This window comes from Chelmon rostratus, chromosome 9 (assembly GCF_017976325.1).
Source record: "Chelmon rostratus isolate fCheRos1 chromosome 9, fCheRos1.pri, whole genome shotgun sequence".
Lineage (NCBI taxonomy): Eukaryota > Metazoa > Chordata > Actinopteri > Chaetodontiformes > Chaetodontidae > Chelmon > Chelmon rostratus.
The window spans coordinates 7,994,217-8,011,176 of NC_055666.1; the positions used below are offsets into that span (position 1 = coordinate 7,994,217).

Below are 16,960 nucleotides of genomic sequence, written 5' to 3' on the forward strand. Positions count from 1 at the left end.
TAAGTACTTAAACTTCATGCGTGCCAATACTAACAGGCGGCGCTGTATGAGGCTGCATCACTAGTAACCAGGAATGACCCTAAACACACGCAATTTCACTGTAATTGTTCAGTAAATCACTCAAAGGACACAGGTGCTATAAAATAATATTTATTGCTGCATACCCTCAGCACATACATACAGTATAAATGTCATTTAAAACATCAGGGCCAATATTCACATTACACTTTATCTTCAACCTCACATTACTTCTACATGTCATAGCTTGGTGGCCCCTCTATGAAGCTGTTCAGACCCTCCAGTACACAGGTGCCTTTAGGTGGAGCTAACAGCACAGCAAAGATGGCATAAATAGAAGTGATGAGTTAATGAGTCACATACTGCATGATCGGCGCCAGAGGAAACATTTTGTCCAGACAACTATATAGATAAATCAAGTTCATTTAAAAATGCTTCAGTGTGAACACACACACAGCTTGTCCAGTTTCTCAGCACAAATTTGGTTTTGAAAGGACACTTTTTGCTCCTTAGTTTGACGTAGCAAATTCAGAACACCATTATCTTATTCATGATGTACTGGGAGCCAAAAAGAGCAGCAGATAAAGTGGCTTTGTCTTGTGTTTGTATCATCAGTACACGCTCTCAGCACTGCCAGTGTTGAAAACTTTGATTCATCTAGGTTTAAAGCAGGCTTGCATTCATTTTCCCACGTGATGATGCAGAGAGCACGCAATCCATTGTTCCCTCTGATGGGGTTAGCCGTCAAATGGTGTACATTATTTTTTTCTTGACAGGTTGCCATCACAAGGTTTGTCACAAGAATGTAATTACCAAGTACTGAACACATTTTTCTTACTGTGTTGTGCATATCCCATCATAGGATCCTTCTTGAGCTTGCATCTCTCTTTCACAAATGATGCTGCTTAAATACATGAAATCAGCCAAAAGTCCTGGATTACATTTAATGGGAAAAATCTAAATAATTTCTAAGGCCATTACATGAAGAAATGCAATCTCCTCTATAAACACCTCTCTGAAAAACATCCATCTGTGCAGGATTTCTGCTTCCTTCCCAAAGCTTTCAAGAGGATTGAGTTTGGAAAATGTTTTCCTCGCACAGCTCTGCGCTCTAAGTAATTTCCAGCTGCAGGAACATTATCTATGTAACATGACCGCTCACTGGAGAAAAAGTTTGGGGAAATAATAAACAAACACCTCGTGTTGAAAGATTAAACAAGCTTCATGTGTTTTTGGGATATTTTCTTATAAAAATAAAGCTACATTGTAAGAGACAGGTTAAGACTTTAAACACAGTGGAAACAGAGACCACTTACAACAGCATGAACACCGCAGTAATAACAGGCCCAATAATGACCTCTTCAGCCTAGCAGGATGGGAATCATCTGGTATTTGTCAGCGCTCTCGGACAACAGCTGCCCTCCACATGACTTGAAGCATTGATGATTTCCAGATAAAATATGTCCGATGTTCGCCTCGCCACATGACTGTCAGCCACACAGTGGGCCTCCTGTTACCCTGGTGTGATGTCAGCAAGGCACACGGTCACTGAAGAGCTCAGTGACAACATGCGGCGGACTGTCAGATAATCAGCTACTGATTGCGTTCATATGCAGGGGCTCAGAAAAGTTGGAAAACAGCTCAGGATCACAGTTTCCCTCTATCTTTCCCCGTGAGGTATCAAAGCTTCAACAGGTAGTACTTATCGGAGCTGCTACTCATACATAAAGCACTGAGGCTACATCTAATCATACGTCTGCAAACTGCATGTAGATAATCCTGTACATAAATTTACATGTGGTTAATAGACATTGTTCATAAATGCATTTACCATGTTGGTCCACTGAGAGACTTTTCGTCTTCTACACAAGCCTCAGTGTGGGAGTATGAACAGATTTATGCAGCCTTGCGTCATTGTTTTTGTAGTTAACATTACAGCCTGGACAGGTACAGTCCTGCTACTTCATTCATCAGTTTGGGTTGATCCTTTTTTATCTCAGTCTTCTACCTCCTCCTTCTACCTCGCTCCAGCTTTCCCTTTCCCGGTCTGTTGGCAGTAACGGCGCTTTTTCTCCGTGATGGGAGCTGATAGGAACATGGGTTTGGCAGAAGCGGTGTGTGATTCGTGTGTGTGTGTGTATGTGTGTGTGTGTGTGTGTGTTTGTGTGTTTATGAAGAGCTTGTGTATTTCTGACTGGAGCGGGAGCTGGAACGGTCTAGTCCGTTCCCGTGACAAGAGCCCTTCCAGCGTCCTCGTTCGTCCAACGAAGACGTTCTGTAGCACCAGCAGCACAGGCAAGACTGCAGGACGAGAACACACACACACACGCACGCACACACACACACACACACACAGAGTCATTGGCTTTTCTCTAGTTTCTAATAATATCCTGTTTTACTGTCAGTGTGTGCTCTCTTACCTGGAAGCAGTTCTTGAACTTCTGGCTGACAAAGTAGAGGGCAATCGGGTTAATGCAGGAGTTTAGGGAGGCCATGTTGATGCCAATGTAATCCATCACTAACAGGAAGCTGGTAGGGAAAAGGATAACTTTTACAGTAAAGACTACAGGAAGTCACAGAGCAGAGAACAATGGACTCTCATGGAATCTGCAGGGCATTTGTGTTGCCTTCTGTATCTGCATGCTTACCTGAGCAGTTCGCAGCGGTTCGGGTCATTTTGGTCATACATTGTTTTCTTCAGAATGCGGCTGAGATGAAGGGGCAGCCAGCAGAGAGCAAAAATTAACACGAGGCAGAACACCGTCTTCGCCACTTCCCTCCGCTGCACACACAAAGACAAATATTGATGCTACAGAGCGCCTCCATCTTTCCAGGCCTTGCGGTTACAGCGGTTCTGAACGTGCGCTGCAGTCATTTGCATGCATACCTGCTTCATGTGGTCGTTGAGTGCGATGCGCATGCCTTTTTTACGGCTGAGCATCTCACAGGACATGAGCGTGTAGAAGATTCCCGTGCAGGCCAGTGGGAAGCAGAAATAGAAGCCGAACAGCCACCAGTCTTTCACATCCTGGTAGAACTGGAAAAAGAAAGAGGCCCAGTCACAAAAAATGCAAGTACAGTGCTACCCATCCAGAACTATACCCTACATGGCAGCACAGATCTGTAGTTGAAACATGTGTTTTCTATAAGTCTTCCCCAAAAACAGATGATTACTTACTTTGAACTGAACAGGACATCCTATAGACAAAACAAAGGTTGAATGTTGTGAAATATATGTCATTATCAATCCCATCTTACTGGGACAACATTTTATCCATAAAGCCAAATCTTTAAAACATGTGGTGTATTTTTTTGCATGTAAGACCTCCATACATTTTTTTTTATGAATGCCACACTACCTTCAAAAGCAAAGAGATGTTCATTCAGGCATGGTGTATGTTATGAGCTTGTTCAGGACCGAATGTGAAAAGGTGTTAGCGCACTTCCAGAACTTGAAATATGTTGCAGATATGTTGAATGAAGTAGTCCGCCAGCTCGCACTGAATTATGCCCTTTAGCTTAATATAAATTACAATTCACAAATATAAAATGACAAACGACACATGAAAAGACACTGCAGCTCTCTGGTTTAAATAACCTGGTTGGTCTTTGCATTTTCTGTCTTGCTTTGTGAATATTATGGGAAACAGTCACATTCAGATGGTTTGCATGCTTTGCACAGTATGTATTGCATTACGTTTGTTTTTCACTAATCACTAATTATTTGTTGGCAGAGCCTAAAAAGGAAATCTTGATTAAAGAAACACACCAATTATATTGTTGCTACCAGGTGCTGCGTGTAAAGGATGTTCTGACCATGCTTTTGGGAGAAAAACAACATAACATGCAATCCCTATCAAACATTTTGAACTGATTTACTACTACAAACTATGCCAAGCTAAAGTTACTCTGATCTGAAGATGAAAGTCCTCAGCTGTTGGAGTTTATTGTGTTGTTAAAGTCATTCAATTTGTTGTTACACTTGCAGATATTTCCGTGTGAATTTTGAGCCTGGCAGGAGTTATTGTTGTTAGCATGTTAGCATAGCATTTAGCTCAAATCAACGCTCAAGCGAGCAGTATTACTATACATGTAACTAACAGGCATGTATGGCATTGAAGTACTTGTACTTTACTTCCATTGTATGCTGGCTTAGACTTCAACATTTCAGAGGCAAATGTTGTACTTTTTACTCCACTAGATATTCTGCAGCTTTGATTTTTACGTACAAAACCTATGATGAGGTTATAAAATCGAATGCACTAGAAGAAAATAATGAGGCTAAGACTAGCTCCACCTCGACTAGCTACAGAAATAATGATTCAGTATAATAATGTGTACTATGACACTGATGGGGCCGTTGTGCTGCATAATAACTACTGTGCCTTTTGATACTTTCAGAACATTTTGCTTTTAATACTTCTGTCATTTTTTATTCTGAATGAGTGACTTCTTGCTTGCAGTGGAGTATTTTCACACTGTGATATTGCTGTTGTTTTACTGTCTGTAAAGAATGTAAGTGCTTCACTAATCAAGTGCCAACCTTCAGGAAGCTGGTGGTCTGCTCTGGATGCAGCATACACACGCGCAGCTTGTTGCCCCTGTACGGTATCTCCAACATGTCGAACGCCAGCGCCTCAGGGACTGCGAGCAGCACGGCGACCAGCCAGATCAGGGTCACCTCCACTGCTTTCCACAGAGGGATCCCCATCCCCTTCACCCTGCTCCATGACGTCACGGCGTGGTAGCTGCACAAACAGCGTGCGCACACAGACATATTCATCAGCTGCTTTCAGCACCAACGTTCGCCGTGTGTGCAGAGTAGGAGTCGGCTTACCGATCAATGCTGAGGGCGCACAGGCTGAGGACAGTGATCCCCACCGAAGCTTTCTGGATGAACGGCATCAGCTTGCAAACATACACGCCGAACGGCCAGTCCTCGGCTATTAGCTGCAAGAGAAAAATAAACGGAGGCAGACAGAGAGGGGAAACATTAGTTGAAAGTGAAGTGTCACCTGTGTAAACACATGGACAGACCTGTTTGAGGTTCATGTAGGGGTCCTGTCCTCGTTGTGTCTTCCATTATTACTGCATCAGCTGAAGCCAAAAGCAACAAGAGCGTGTTCCTCCTCCTCCTCACTGCTACAGTCCTTCTATCTATCCTCCTATAAAATCAGTTCAGCATCAGGACAGCGTCCTCAACAACTCAGGTTACCCTCTTCATTATTGAGGAGGGCTTTGCTACTTATCTCCAGTTTCGTTGCTAGCAACACTATGTTGTGACCTTCCAGTTTTCAAAGCCCGGCCTGTTCATCCTGTACATTTTTACTCTCACCATGTGTAACATTACATTTTTTTTATCATACATACCTGAAATGCAGCCCTGAAGGCAAAGAAAACATGAATCAGGGAGACTCTAGCTCAGTTTGGCTGGATAAACTCCAGCACAGCATGCCAGCTTAGTTAATTCATTCTATGTAAGTACAAATGTAAGTTTCACATATTGTGTCCTGCTTTGTTTTTGCAACCTCTGATTGGTACACAGTTGTGGTTCCAGTATGAGATGCACATCTGGCAGCGACTGCCTTTACACGCAAGCCCAGTGGATGTTTTCTCCCTTCACAAACAACAGGCAAGTGAGGGAAAACAAAGACGCGTCAAATCAAACACTCGAGTCTCCCCTAACTTTTGGCTCGTGTCTGCTTTAATTGAGTGTTTCAGTTTTATTTGTCCCGTGTAGTTTTGTTGAAAAGTCTGCAGGGTGTGTACTGGAAAAGGGAAATGAGGAAAACCACACAAAACACAATGAATGTACAGACCGTAGGAAAAATATCCTAAGTAAACCACAACCAACTGCCAAGAAAGGCGTCGGCTCACTCATAACTGTGAAAGCGCAGTGCAGGGAAATTACTCCCGATTAACTTTGTGCTAAATTACAAACAGACACATGGATGGGTAATAAATTGAATTAACGTGAAGGTATGTTTTTGCATAAAAGGCTGAATTGCTGAAGGGAGATTTTGTCATGTGCAAAAGCTGCTTGTCACCTTGTCACCTTATGTTAAGCAAACAGAGAAATTAATTTGATTTAATGGCCTAATGCAACATTATCACTGGTTGCAAAAAGATGAGTGTCACCAGTCACATGGACCAACCAGAAGACAAACTGGAAACAAATACAGACAGATAATTGTGGTCACCTTAAACACGTTGATGGGGATGGCGATAATAATGTAAAGCAGGTCTCCCAGCGCCAGGCTGCCGATCAGGACATTGGGTCCATTCCTCATACACTTGTTCTTATATATGATCCTGAGCAGCGTTGAGTTGCCGATGATCCCCACCACAAAGATCAGACAGGACACAATGGTGTTGACGTACTTGAAGGCGTACTTGATCTCAAAGGGCTTTATGCACATGGGGGGGGAGGAGCCCCGCGGCCGGGCCGGCTGTAGGGGCGGAAGCGGGACGGAGGCGTTGTTCTTTGAGGGTTCTGAAGCTTCGGAGCTGCCCTGGGAGTCACGGATGAAGCGAGAGGCTCCGACCTCCGCGACCATCAGGAGACACAGCAGAGTGACGGCCCTCATCCTCACACCAGCACTCACACAGCAAGACGTTGGCTCACTCAAAGGCACACGGCAGTCTCAAAACACGCGCTTCGAGGCACTCAGACGTACATATTCACACACATCCACACACTGGGCCTTGCTCCGGGCCTGGCAGCATGGGTCTGAGTCCGAGTTTGTTTGTCCTGCAGAGAAAGCAGACGAACCGTCAGGTAACACAAAGACATTTTCATATATATCTCACCAGCTGTTAGAGGATGGACTCGAAGTCCTGTACAGGGATTAATAGTCTCCAGAGGATGAATCCCACTGGCTTTGGTGATCCCCTGACTTTTCCTATAGTGCCAGCAGCAGAAGTGAAATATCTCATCATCTACTGAGTCAAATGGTACAAACCTCTGTACAGACATTCATGGTTGCAAGAGGATGAATTCTAATGACTGTGGGGATTCATTGGCTTTTTCTCTAGCACCAGCATTGTGCTTTTGTCTGAAATCTCTCCGCAACTACTGAAAAGATTGTCATGAGACTTGGCTCCCTTCATGGCTGCCTCGGGGTGAATCGTCAGTTTGTTACTTTGGCCAATTTCAAGCATCATCATCATCATCATCATCATCATCATCATCAAGTCAAAATTTCAATTTGTCCAATAGGAAGATCAAATACCAACAAAACTGACTGCATTCCCAGCTGCCTCAGGTCTACGCTATATTTAGTGCTGATTACCAAATGCTAGAATGCTAACACACTGAACTAAGATGCCGCTGCATTTACCTCATACCCACAGCCTCACAGAGCCGTATAAGTTCACAGCAACAACAACAAAAACAGTCTCATGTTTGGTGATGAACTAAGGGCAAAAGCATCCACACACACCAGGGAGCTCAACTTACTGATCAAACTCTTTGTCAGGCAAAGTTAACTAATGCCAATCAAGCTTGATCCTGTCCCAGAGCAAAACTGTTTCTGCGTCAACACGTGTTCAAATCATTTGGAGTTGGGTGTTTTATTCAAATCCATTTTCTGTGGAGAAGTCTTACAAACTGAAGAAAATGAGCAGAGACACAGGGCAGACAAGCGGAACAGTGATGGCCAAGGTTATAGGTTAGATGAGGGGCAGTGCGTGTGTGTGTGTGTGTGTGTCGGTGACAGAGATGCTCTCTTCCTCTTACAGATGACACGACACTAGCTTGGCTCTGAGGCTCTTAAAAATCATGTGTATGTCCTCGGGCATCTCTCGGGATAAATGGGCTTATTGATGATGCCGGCAATGTCTGTGGAAACATGCTATCAGGGAATTCCCCCCCCCAGACACACACTCTCTCACGTAGACAAACACACTCAGATGTCACCATCAACCTCCCCATCTCTCAGCAGATGTGGAAACCTCTATGGTGAAATGCTTCGTTCACTTTTCAGCACTTCTTGATCAGATCACCTTGAATTTGCACACACACACACACACACACACACACACACACACACATAGACTCATGCATACAACGCGCCCTCTCAAACACAGCTGGCATTCATTGCTGCATTTGGCTCAAAAACACAGCGGCGTAATCACATGGATGAACTCACACACATATCACAAGAAATCAGTTTTGGGAAATTTGGCCACTGTCCATGCATGTTCTCTCTATCATCTGAATTATGCCCTTGTTTTATATAACACGGTGCCTCGTTAGGCCATGTTAGAGCAGGACTGTCTGATCTAATTAGAAAGCTGCGTTCTCATTGGCCTGATCCTCTTAAGCTAATAGATTTTACTTTAGAAACATCTCTGACCCTCTGCTCTGCTGGCTTCACTTCTCAGTAAGACAGAGGTGAAAAGTTGGCAACCAGCAAAGTGGCGAGGAAGCTGGCGGCAGTCAGAAAATGTGTGTTAGTGTGTGGGCAGTGAGCACGGGAAGAAGTGAGAAAAAAGTGCTAAAGAAGTGCCCAGAAAACAGGAAGAGCATGGCAATACAAGAGGCCAAGATTAAGACAGATGACAGTTTGATCTGCATTGCTGTTTCACAGAACAATGGGAGGAAAAGGAAGGCATAAGAAGGGCAAAGACAGAAGAGGGGAAAGAGTGAAAGCTGAGGCACGCTGAGCGAGAAGACAGGCGTCATGAGCGTGACCTGAGGGCAGGATAGAGACGGTAACAAACATTCATATTGTGTCGGTGATCGTTTCATGAAGTTCATTAACCAGGTATTAACATAAATCAGCATATTGCAATATTATAAAACATGTCTGCACCAAAATGTAACATATTTGTGCATGTGTTTGGTTGCAGTGGCGGAAAAAAAGCACTCAGCTCCAAGATCCAAGTTCTGCATTTAAAATCCTACTCAAGCAAAAGTACAAAAAATGTAATTTCCAAGTAAAAGTACTCAATCTGCAGTAAAACATCTCATGTGACCAATAAATGATTCTCTCTGACATTATTAGAATGCTAATGCTGGTGCATCATTGGGCGGGCAGCGTTCTTCTGTTGCATCTGCTCGAGCTGCTTTTATATACCGTTAGCTGGTTTAGGCCAGCCTGGGGGCCTGGACCCCTCCGAAGAGTCACAAGATTAATCCGAGGGTTTGCGAGATGATTCACAAGAGTGGAGAGAAGACAACACTGCTGCTTTATTTTCAATTTTCACAATTTTTTTCTTTTTTTTTTTTTTTTTGAAATAATGAAATACTTCACCTCTTTGACACTCACGCTAAACTCCTCATGTGGTTTCACTTCAACAGCAATTAAACCATGTGAGAAATGAGGAGGGGAAATACCTCCTTGCTGAAGCTGATAACAACATCCAGACTTCTGAAACAAGACAATGCAAAAGCAGATTCATCATGACCATTTTTGGAAAACTAACTGGTACTAAAGCTGTCAGACAAATGCAGTGGAGTAGAAGCATGCAGTCGAAAACTCAAATTGCACCTAAGTACAGTGCTTGAGTAAATGCACCTGCAAAATGTACAGAGGTCAAATGTACAAATACAACAACTCTTCATTTGTATGATAAACTTTACAAAGACACAACTCAAATATGAGCCTACTGGAAAACTGCAACCCAGGATACAACTGCTCAAACAATCTGTCACAATAGGCTGTGCTCCTGCAACAGCTCCTCATGCTTCAAATGCGTCACAGAGGTATTCATTCAACTCTGAGCTTGTACTTATTGGTGTTACATGAGCATTGCAAGGTGTCCCAGTTAGTCTGAGCCCCCCCTCTCCATTTTGGAATGACACGACCACCCTCTGGTCACAACAGGAATGCTGCATGTGAGCAGACACACCGACACCAAAAACACCAATGCACATGCCTCACGATGTTGTTTATGAGAAAGGATGAAGAGTGAGGACTGACCATGAGAAACACCAGATGAGTTTCTGCTCCACTGCACTTCAACACGCGGACAGCCAGGGTTTATAGCTTCGTTTTAGTGTGTGAAATGCAGGAGTTCTGCCAGTTTCCTGGAGTTTACTGGTCTCCTGGTAGAAAAGGTCCAATAAATTCCCTCTTTGCAGGACAGAACGCCAGTAAATTGAACATAGTTTCATTCTTTTCATTTAGCCTGAATGTGTCACTGACAGGGCAGCAACTGGCTGTGATGACTGGAGCTGCAGAAAGCGGGCCTCCCATATTTATCTGCATGGCCTCATGAAAACGATAATTTCAAAGCAGTCACAGCAGCTATGGGGCCCTCCAGTTTCAACAGTTTTGCTATAAAACTCCCAAGAAGTCCAGAGAGAAAAGGACTACATGCGTGTCAAGACACAAGGCACAGACACCTGGTGCGCAGACGTGCCATTCTGCAACTTCTGGAAGTGTGAAACTGATCATGCAGGCGAAAGAAAAACAGTTCATAAAATCAACAACTCTGCAGCCTAATCTAGCTGAATAACTCCACACACCAGTTACACAGACGGATAGAGGATACAAGGATAGAAATAGAGATATATTGTCTCCGCTGCGCCAGATCAGAAGCCATTCATCAATAGTACCGTAACAGTAATTTAAGTCATGTGGTTGTGGTTAGTTCTGCGCAAAGTGCACAGAGCAAACCCAAATTCAAACTCGACATTCAATTAAATCACGATCAATACCGTTTAACCTTACCGCAGTGCCGTGGTGTGGTCCGAGCCAAAGTTTCCCGATCAATATTCCAGCAGAATTCCACGAACTGCTCGGACGCTTTCTGGATATTTGGGATTTTTTCTGGTGGACTCCAGCAGTGAAAGGTCGCTGTGAGTCCAGTGAGTCCCTCAGCGATCCCGGTCCTCTGCTCCCCGATCCTGCTCCGCTCTCACGCACGGAGGGTCTGTGAGAGGCTTTATAACCTCGAGCCGGGAGGCTGCTGGGACAGCCAATCACATCACAGACACGAGCATCCTTCCCTCTCCGCCGCCCGGACGGCAGCACACATCAAATGTTTTTAAAACTTTTCCTGATTTTTTCCCCCTTTTTTTCCTCAGCAGCTCATTAATCGAACAGAGTTGTGCTCTCTGGCGCTCTGTGAAACGGACTGCGGTCACGGGTATGGCTCATCCTGGCCTGAAGGTTATTCCTTGAAAACACAAGATGCGCACAACCTGTCACCTGCTCCCTCCAAACACTTCGAAAACCTATTCAGGCACTTGTTGGCTCCCAGTCACTTTGGTGAGCTTCAGCACTTTCCCTGAGTTTTACTGGAAAATACTACATTTCTCAACACATTTACGACTAGTTAGGTTGGTAGTTAGGCTGCTGAAAAGGGTTGCACTTATAAAACATTGTGTTGTGATTGATTTATTACTGCTGCTCTGATCCATAAAGTAATAGAAAGACTTGAAAGACAAAAAATAAATCAAACCCTTGTTTCAGGTTGATGCATCCTCATTTAAAGACAGGAGTATTCTTCACGATTATCAACTTAAACACTATGATCAGTGGTGCCTGCAACTTCTCATGGTATAGAGAATTTTAGGACATTACTGGTGACGCGCTTACTTTGTCCAGCAGGACATAAACTGCTCATTTGACTTTTCATCTTCAGTGTTGAATCATGCGTGTGTGTGTGTGTTGTTCCACACATTCAGACCTGTTTCCTTAACCACATGGTGTGAAAATGATAATAAAGATCATCTAGAGATAAGCAATCTTAAACGGTTTGACATACAAAATACACAACACCAGTACAAAACAACTCACAACATTCAGTCTGTCGGTGCTTGTGACACACTCATGCGCAGACACACGGCCGCTCGCACATGCCCTGACACATGTGCTTACAAAGACACCAAACAGACCAAGAGCAGGGGTAATCTGCAGCTCACTCACAGCATCACCCATCAGCCCTGCCGTGAAACCAGTGGGTACACAAGCATGCCCGCACACACACACACACACACACACACACACACACACACACACACACACACACACACACACACACACACACTCAAATCAAACAAAGGGGTCTTTCTGTGGAGTCTGTTTAATGACATCCATCCGCTGCTCTATTTTGGTAGGTGTCTATTCCTGGTGCATCATTATTGTCATTAACAGAGTCTTATTATTCAACCATTAACAGACATCATCACCATTACACAGCACATGGTTACGCCTCCCCACTCCAACATTGCAGTGCTCTGCATGTGTGTGTGTATGGTGTGTGTGTGCGTGGAGAGGATGTGCTGTTGTCCATGTTGCTCTGTAGTCTACGTGGCCTTGGCTGTAAACCTCTTCCTGATTTGTAAACACTCTGCTCATGATGATCCTTTATTAGGCGCAAATGTGTCCGAGGCAAAAACAAAGGCTCACAGAGAGAGGATCCCACGTTGCATCGAGCTGATCGCTGAGGGAGAAGGCAGAGCTCCATCCTCGGGCTGATGTCCAGAGTGAGAAACCTGACATGGCTCCAGGGGCACGCAGATGTCATCCTTGAACTTGTGCAATGTCTGTTTCTAGCTTCCAACGCCCCACAATCCCCATCCCTCAATGTTGCTGTGTAATATAATGTCATTTTGCTGGGAATGTTTAATTAAAAAGCCCCTCTCATTACGGGAACTTTTCTATCAATTCACTTCTTCCTCTGTGATTTAATCATCAGAGCTATTTTTAGCTGGAAACCACACAACCATACAATTCATTCCCCCGACTCGTTGTAATGTGATGAATGAAAGTTCAGCGTACTATGCCGTACAAGACACAGTTAAAGTTACATAAAGAATCTTTCTTGTTTCTGCAGCATTTATTTCCATCAGCTCGACCTCTTGAACTCAAACTTCTTTAAATCAGGAAAAGAAGCCATGCTGTATTTCAGCAGCTGCACTATTTGACCAAATGGAAACACTTCATGTTTTGTGAATCATTTTGCACATTTGATGCCACAGATTTATCCCAAGATGGCAAATACCATCTTTGCATAGTTTAGGTTCTCGAGCAGAATTTGAAATAAATACCTGTGGGCTTGAACAATCCTCAGTTACACAACATTAGTTTTCAACAATTGACCCGCCACTGGGTTCTTCGGAGTCTAAAACAAAGACTTGAGGATATAGTTACACTCAGGTCAAACTAAATATGATGAAAAATAAAGAGCCTTTTGCTTCAGGCACGTTGGGGTACCATCTGGCACCATCTCCAGTAACATTAGGCTTTTTCTATTGTGTCCTTAAATTTAACCACTGTCATGTCGAAATCATGAAACACCAGTTTTGCTGTTTTTCATGTTTTCTAAAGGATTACATGCTCATCAATGCAGTGAAAACAATTCTCTAGATTCTTAAGAGGCTTAAGAAAATCAAGCTAAAAGCAAAACTGGTTTTCTGAGAAAAAGAATACATGACTTTGGAGTTCTGAACAAATCTTAGCAAAGGATCTTAAAATGCTGAAAGGCATGGCTGCCCTCATGATATTGGATTAAGGGAGAAAAGTCAAGAAATTAGCCGAAAGACACTCCCACTAAAGCTAAATCAGGCACTCAAGGGTTTAATAAAAGCTTTGACGTAAATCGGCTGTTTCCTACTGACTCTGGAGAAAGGTGTGAGGAATTGTTTCTGTTGGCTGGAAAGCTGAAAGTTAGTCTAAAACCAATAACTCCGAGTGAATCCCTCAAACACAGCATCTGCAATATGAATGTTTGAAACTACATTCTGTTATTTGAAGCTGCAGGTGCTGGGTGGGTAAGATGATAACTGCATTGTAATCACAGAGGAACAGATATGGAGGATGTTTCTTTTAATCTTCACATGATTGGAGTATATATAGCGAGAGGTGTGAGTCAGGCCAAACTCAAAGGTTCATCTGGCATGCAAGGCCAATGCTTTAACGCTCATAAAGAGGACCGTCTCCTATTGGTTCATGATTTTTCTTGCAGAACTCCTGAACTGTGAAAACAGAGGAATCAACACAGGGGGAAAGAGCCAGCTTATTCACGGGTGTCATGCAGTGGTTTACTTGCATAAACACGCGCACACACAACAGAGGATGATTGAGTTTCACAACAAAAGACTGTACACAGGAAAGAAAAAGAAAAAATTTGCAAAGACATTCAAAAATTCTCTTCATCTGTCCCATGACTCCCAAAACCATCACCACCCTTCCTGCTCTGCCCCTTGAACTGCCCCAGCATTGCAACACAGACACACACGTGGAGTGTTGCAACCTTGCAGCTGTCTGGATCTTGTCCGTGGAAAAAAAAAAAAGACTTGAAGCTGTCATGCGTGCACTGGGTTTACGTTGTGTATCATTCTGTGTGTCTGTGTCTCAAAGCCAAACACAGCTGCTTTAAATATCTGCCTTAATGCAGCTCAGGGGCCTCAAACTCACCCTCGAGCTCATACATTTTGCATAAAAAAAATGTGCGCTGGAAACTCTGAGGGAAGCATTCAATCTTATGTCTTAAAAAAAGGGCAGCATCAACATTAGTTTCTTTAACATCACAAGACTAAATTTGGTTCTGTTTCTGTTTCGGCTCGGTTGCTACCATCTGTTCTCATGCGCAACGAGGACGTCGTGCACCGCCAGCTTTTAAGGATTTTCTCAGTTGGTTGACTGCAGTGAAGTAACGTGTAGCATCACGACCTCCAATCCCTCTGGAAGGCGACCTCACACTGCACGGCTGTAAAGATGAAGTTCTGTCATCGTTTCTGATCAGTGTGTCTGGAAGCTGACGCCAGCAGCGATGGACAAGAGGAGGGGGGAGGCCCGCTGTCGTTGCTGTTTGCTTGATGATGGCTTGCGGTGGGGTGAGTTCCAGGGCGATGCCACAGCTATCCTCGTACCATGACCTGCTCGTGCTACTACTCCAAAATCAGTCATGTTTAAGGTCAGATGTTTGATGCGCTTCTTTCCACGATGTTGCCTCTGATTAACCAAACTACATGATAGATACGCAGCTGTGTCAGCATGTCCCACGATTAACCAACTTTTGTCTCAACAGTCATATGCACTGGCATCACCATCATATAGCAGCTGTAACAGTAAGGAGACACAGTGAGAGTAATGACAGACAGTGTTTGGGAGATGGCTTGTCACTGACGGAGACGACACCGCTGATGCTTGTAGCCAGGTGACTGGAGGTCTTTGTGGCAAAGAGCTGGATGCTGGTCTCCAGGTTATATACGCAGGGGAGCGCCGGGGCAGCTGTGTCCAAATGGAGAGAATGGAGCATATGGTCCAGGTTTGCTGTGTCTCGCCCCCATTTAGGGAGTAATTTTATGTGGTCTCAAGAGAAAATAGCTATGTGGGGGAAATGTGCCTTCAAAAAATTGACATGTGTGTGACGATGGAAAAAAAAGAGGGGAAACAATATGATGTTGGTCCATTTTTTTTTTTAGCGCAGTCTAAATTCCAGTGTCAAGACTCCACATGTGCTGTACGTGCCCCTTTACTCTCAGATCTCCTCACAGCTGAAGAGATTCAGGCATGGTAAGCTACCAGCCATCCATGGTCCAACGGCACTATGACACACATGGACTCACCTGCTTCTGGCACTGCGCTAAGCTGTCACCCGAAACTGCGGAGCATTGTCCTCAGGAGATGACACGATGGGCACGGGGCCCAGTGAAGAGCAAGCTGTCAAGGATTCAACCCTGAACGAAACAGGCTGGTGCACGTGTGGTTATCAGACACTCCGCTCATGGTGAATGTGCAAAATGGTCTTGTTTTGAAAAATGGCATGAGGAAAGAGGAGTCACTCTATCATCTTGTGTGCTCCCTTTACACCTCTGTTTGAGGGAAATGTAATACCTACTCGATTAGGTTTTCTGTTAAAATGATGAGGAAATGTTGTTAATCAATGCACCTGGCATGTCGCCCAAATGTAAATCTTATCAGTAAAATGTTCACTGACAATGTTTTTCATTTGTTTTCTTCAAAATAGACAATCTTGCATTGCACTGTCCACTCAAAGTGATACAGCATTGCTCATCTGTTTTATTGTTATGTTTAGGCCCTGGCAGCACTCAGTTAAGTTTAGGAAAGATTATATGGTCTGTTTTAATACAGAAAAAGTCAGCACTTGACTTGAGACATATGATTTTTTAACATTTAACATTTGAGGTCAGAAATGCCCAAATTTTTGGGGAGCAGGCTGAGTCCCGGTTTCTGCACAGGAAGCTTGTGGGCCAGGTGGTGTCTGGACACCCCAGGTTAGGTTGGCAACCCAATAACCAGGATATCTTGGTCCGAGGTCATTGGAGCAAAGTTTTTTTTTTCTACATTAGCTGTTCGGATTGTGTCTTCAGCGAGCCTGTGCTAAGCGTTAACCAACTATGACTCACTCATTTCACTTGATCAGGACTACGGGGCTCCATGGGTCAAATTTGCACCGTTTGATGCATTGGTAGCGAGAACAGGCTGCCTATAGAAGTCTATCAGACTTCTCTGCACATTGAAAACTAACACTAAAGGGCCACCCAGGGCTTTAAAAAGTGCTGCCAAGGGGTCCTGACCAAGTGTCCTGACGAGTTGGGAGTGAGAACGGGAGGACTATGATAATCTGCAGTTATCCTGCTTTTAATTTCTCTAAAGTACGCACATAAAAATAGCTTTTCTTGGCTCAAGGATGTTTAAGTTAAACAGATTTTCTTTTTTAATGGAGGTCTATGGGGAAAATGCTTTTTGCACCACAGGATTGTTTGGTAACATGGTAGCACACTCCTTAGCCCTTTTGTAGAATGGTAAAGCTGTTCATCTTACACTCTGACTTATGCAAACAATGTTCCTTTGGTTTGCGTCCATCATTGATTTCCTTTCTCCTGCAATGCAGCTGGAATGAGCGGAGAGTGGCATCTCTCTCAGAGCTAACTTAAGGCACAGCTTAACACTATGTTGTTATGGCAGGAAGGACAATTATAAGGCGTCCTCCTGTGTCGAGACAGCCATGATTGACTGCT

The 16,960-nt window shown here is 43.9% G+C and overlaps 1 protein-coding gene across 1 annotated transcript; it reads right to left on the reverse strand.

Moving 5' to 3' along the window:
* Positions 1-142: 142 nt before the first annotated feature.
* Positions 143-10,874, reverse strand: LOC121611601 (endothelin receptor type B-like). The gene is made up of 8 exons (XM_041944226.1): positions 10,698-10,874; positions 6,219-6,769; positions 4,856-4,968; positions 4,562-4,766; positions 2,906-3,055; positions 2,667-2,800; positions 2,439-2,547; positions 143-2,319 (listed from the first exon to the last, which is right to left on the reverse strand). The coding sequence occupies exons 2-8, from the start codon at positions 6,603-6,605 to the stop codon at positions 2,188-2,190; spliced, it is 1,230 nt and encodes a 409-aa protein (XP_041800160.1). The 5' UTR covers positions 6,606-6,769; positions 10,698-10,874; the 3' UTR covers positions 143-2,187.
* Between the last annotated feature and the right edge of the window lie 6,086 nt (positions 10,875-16,960).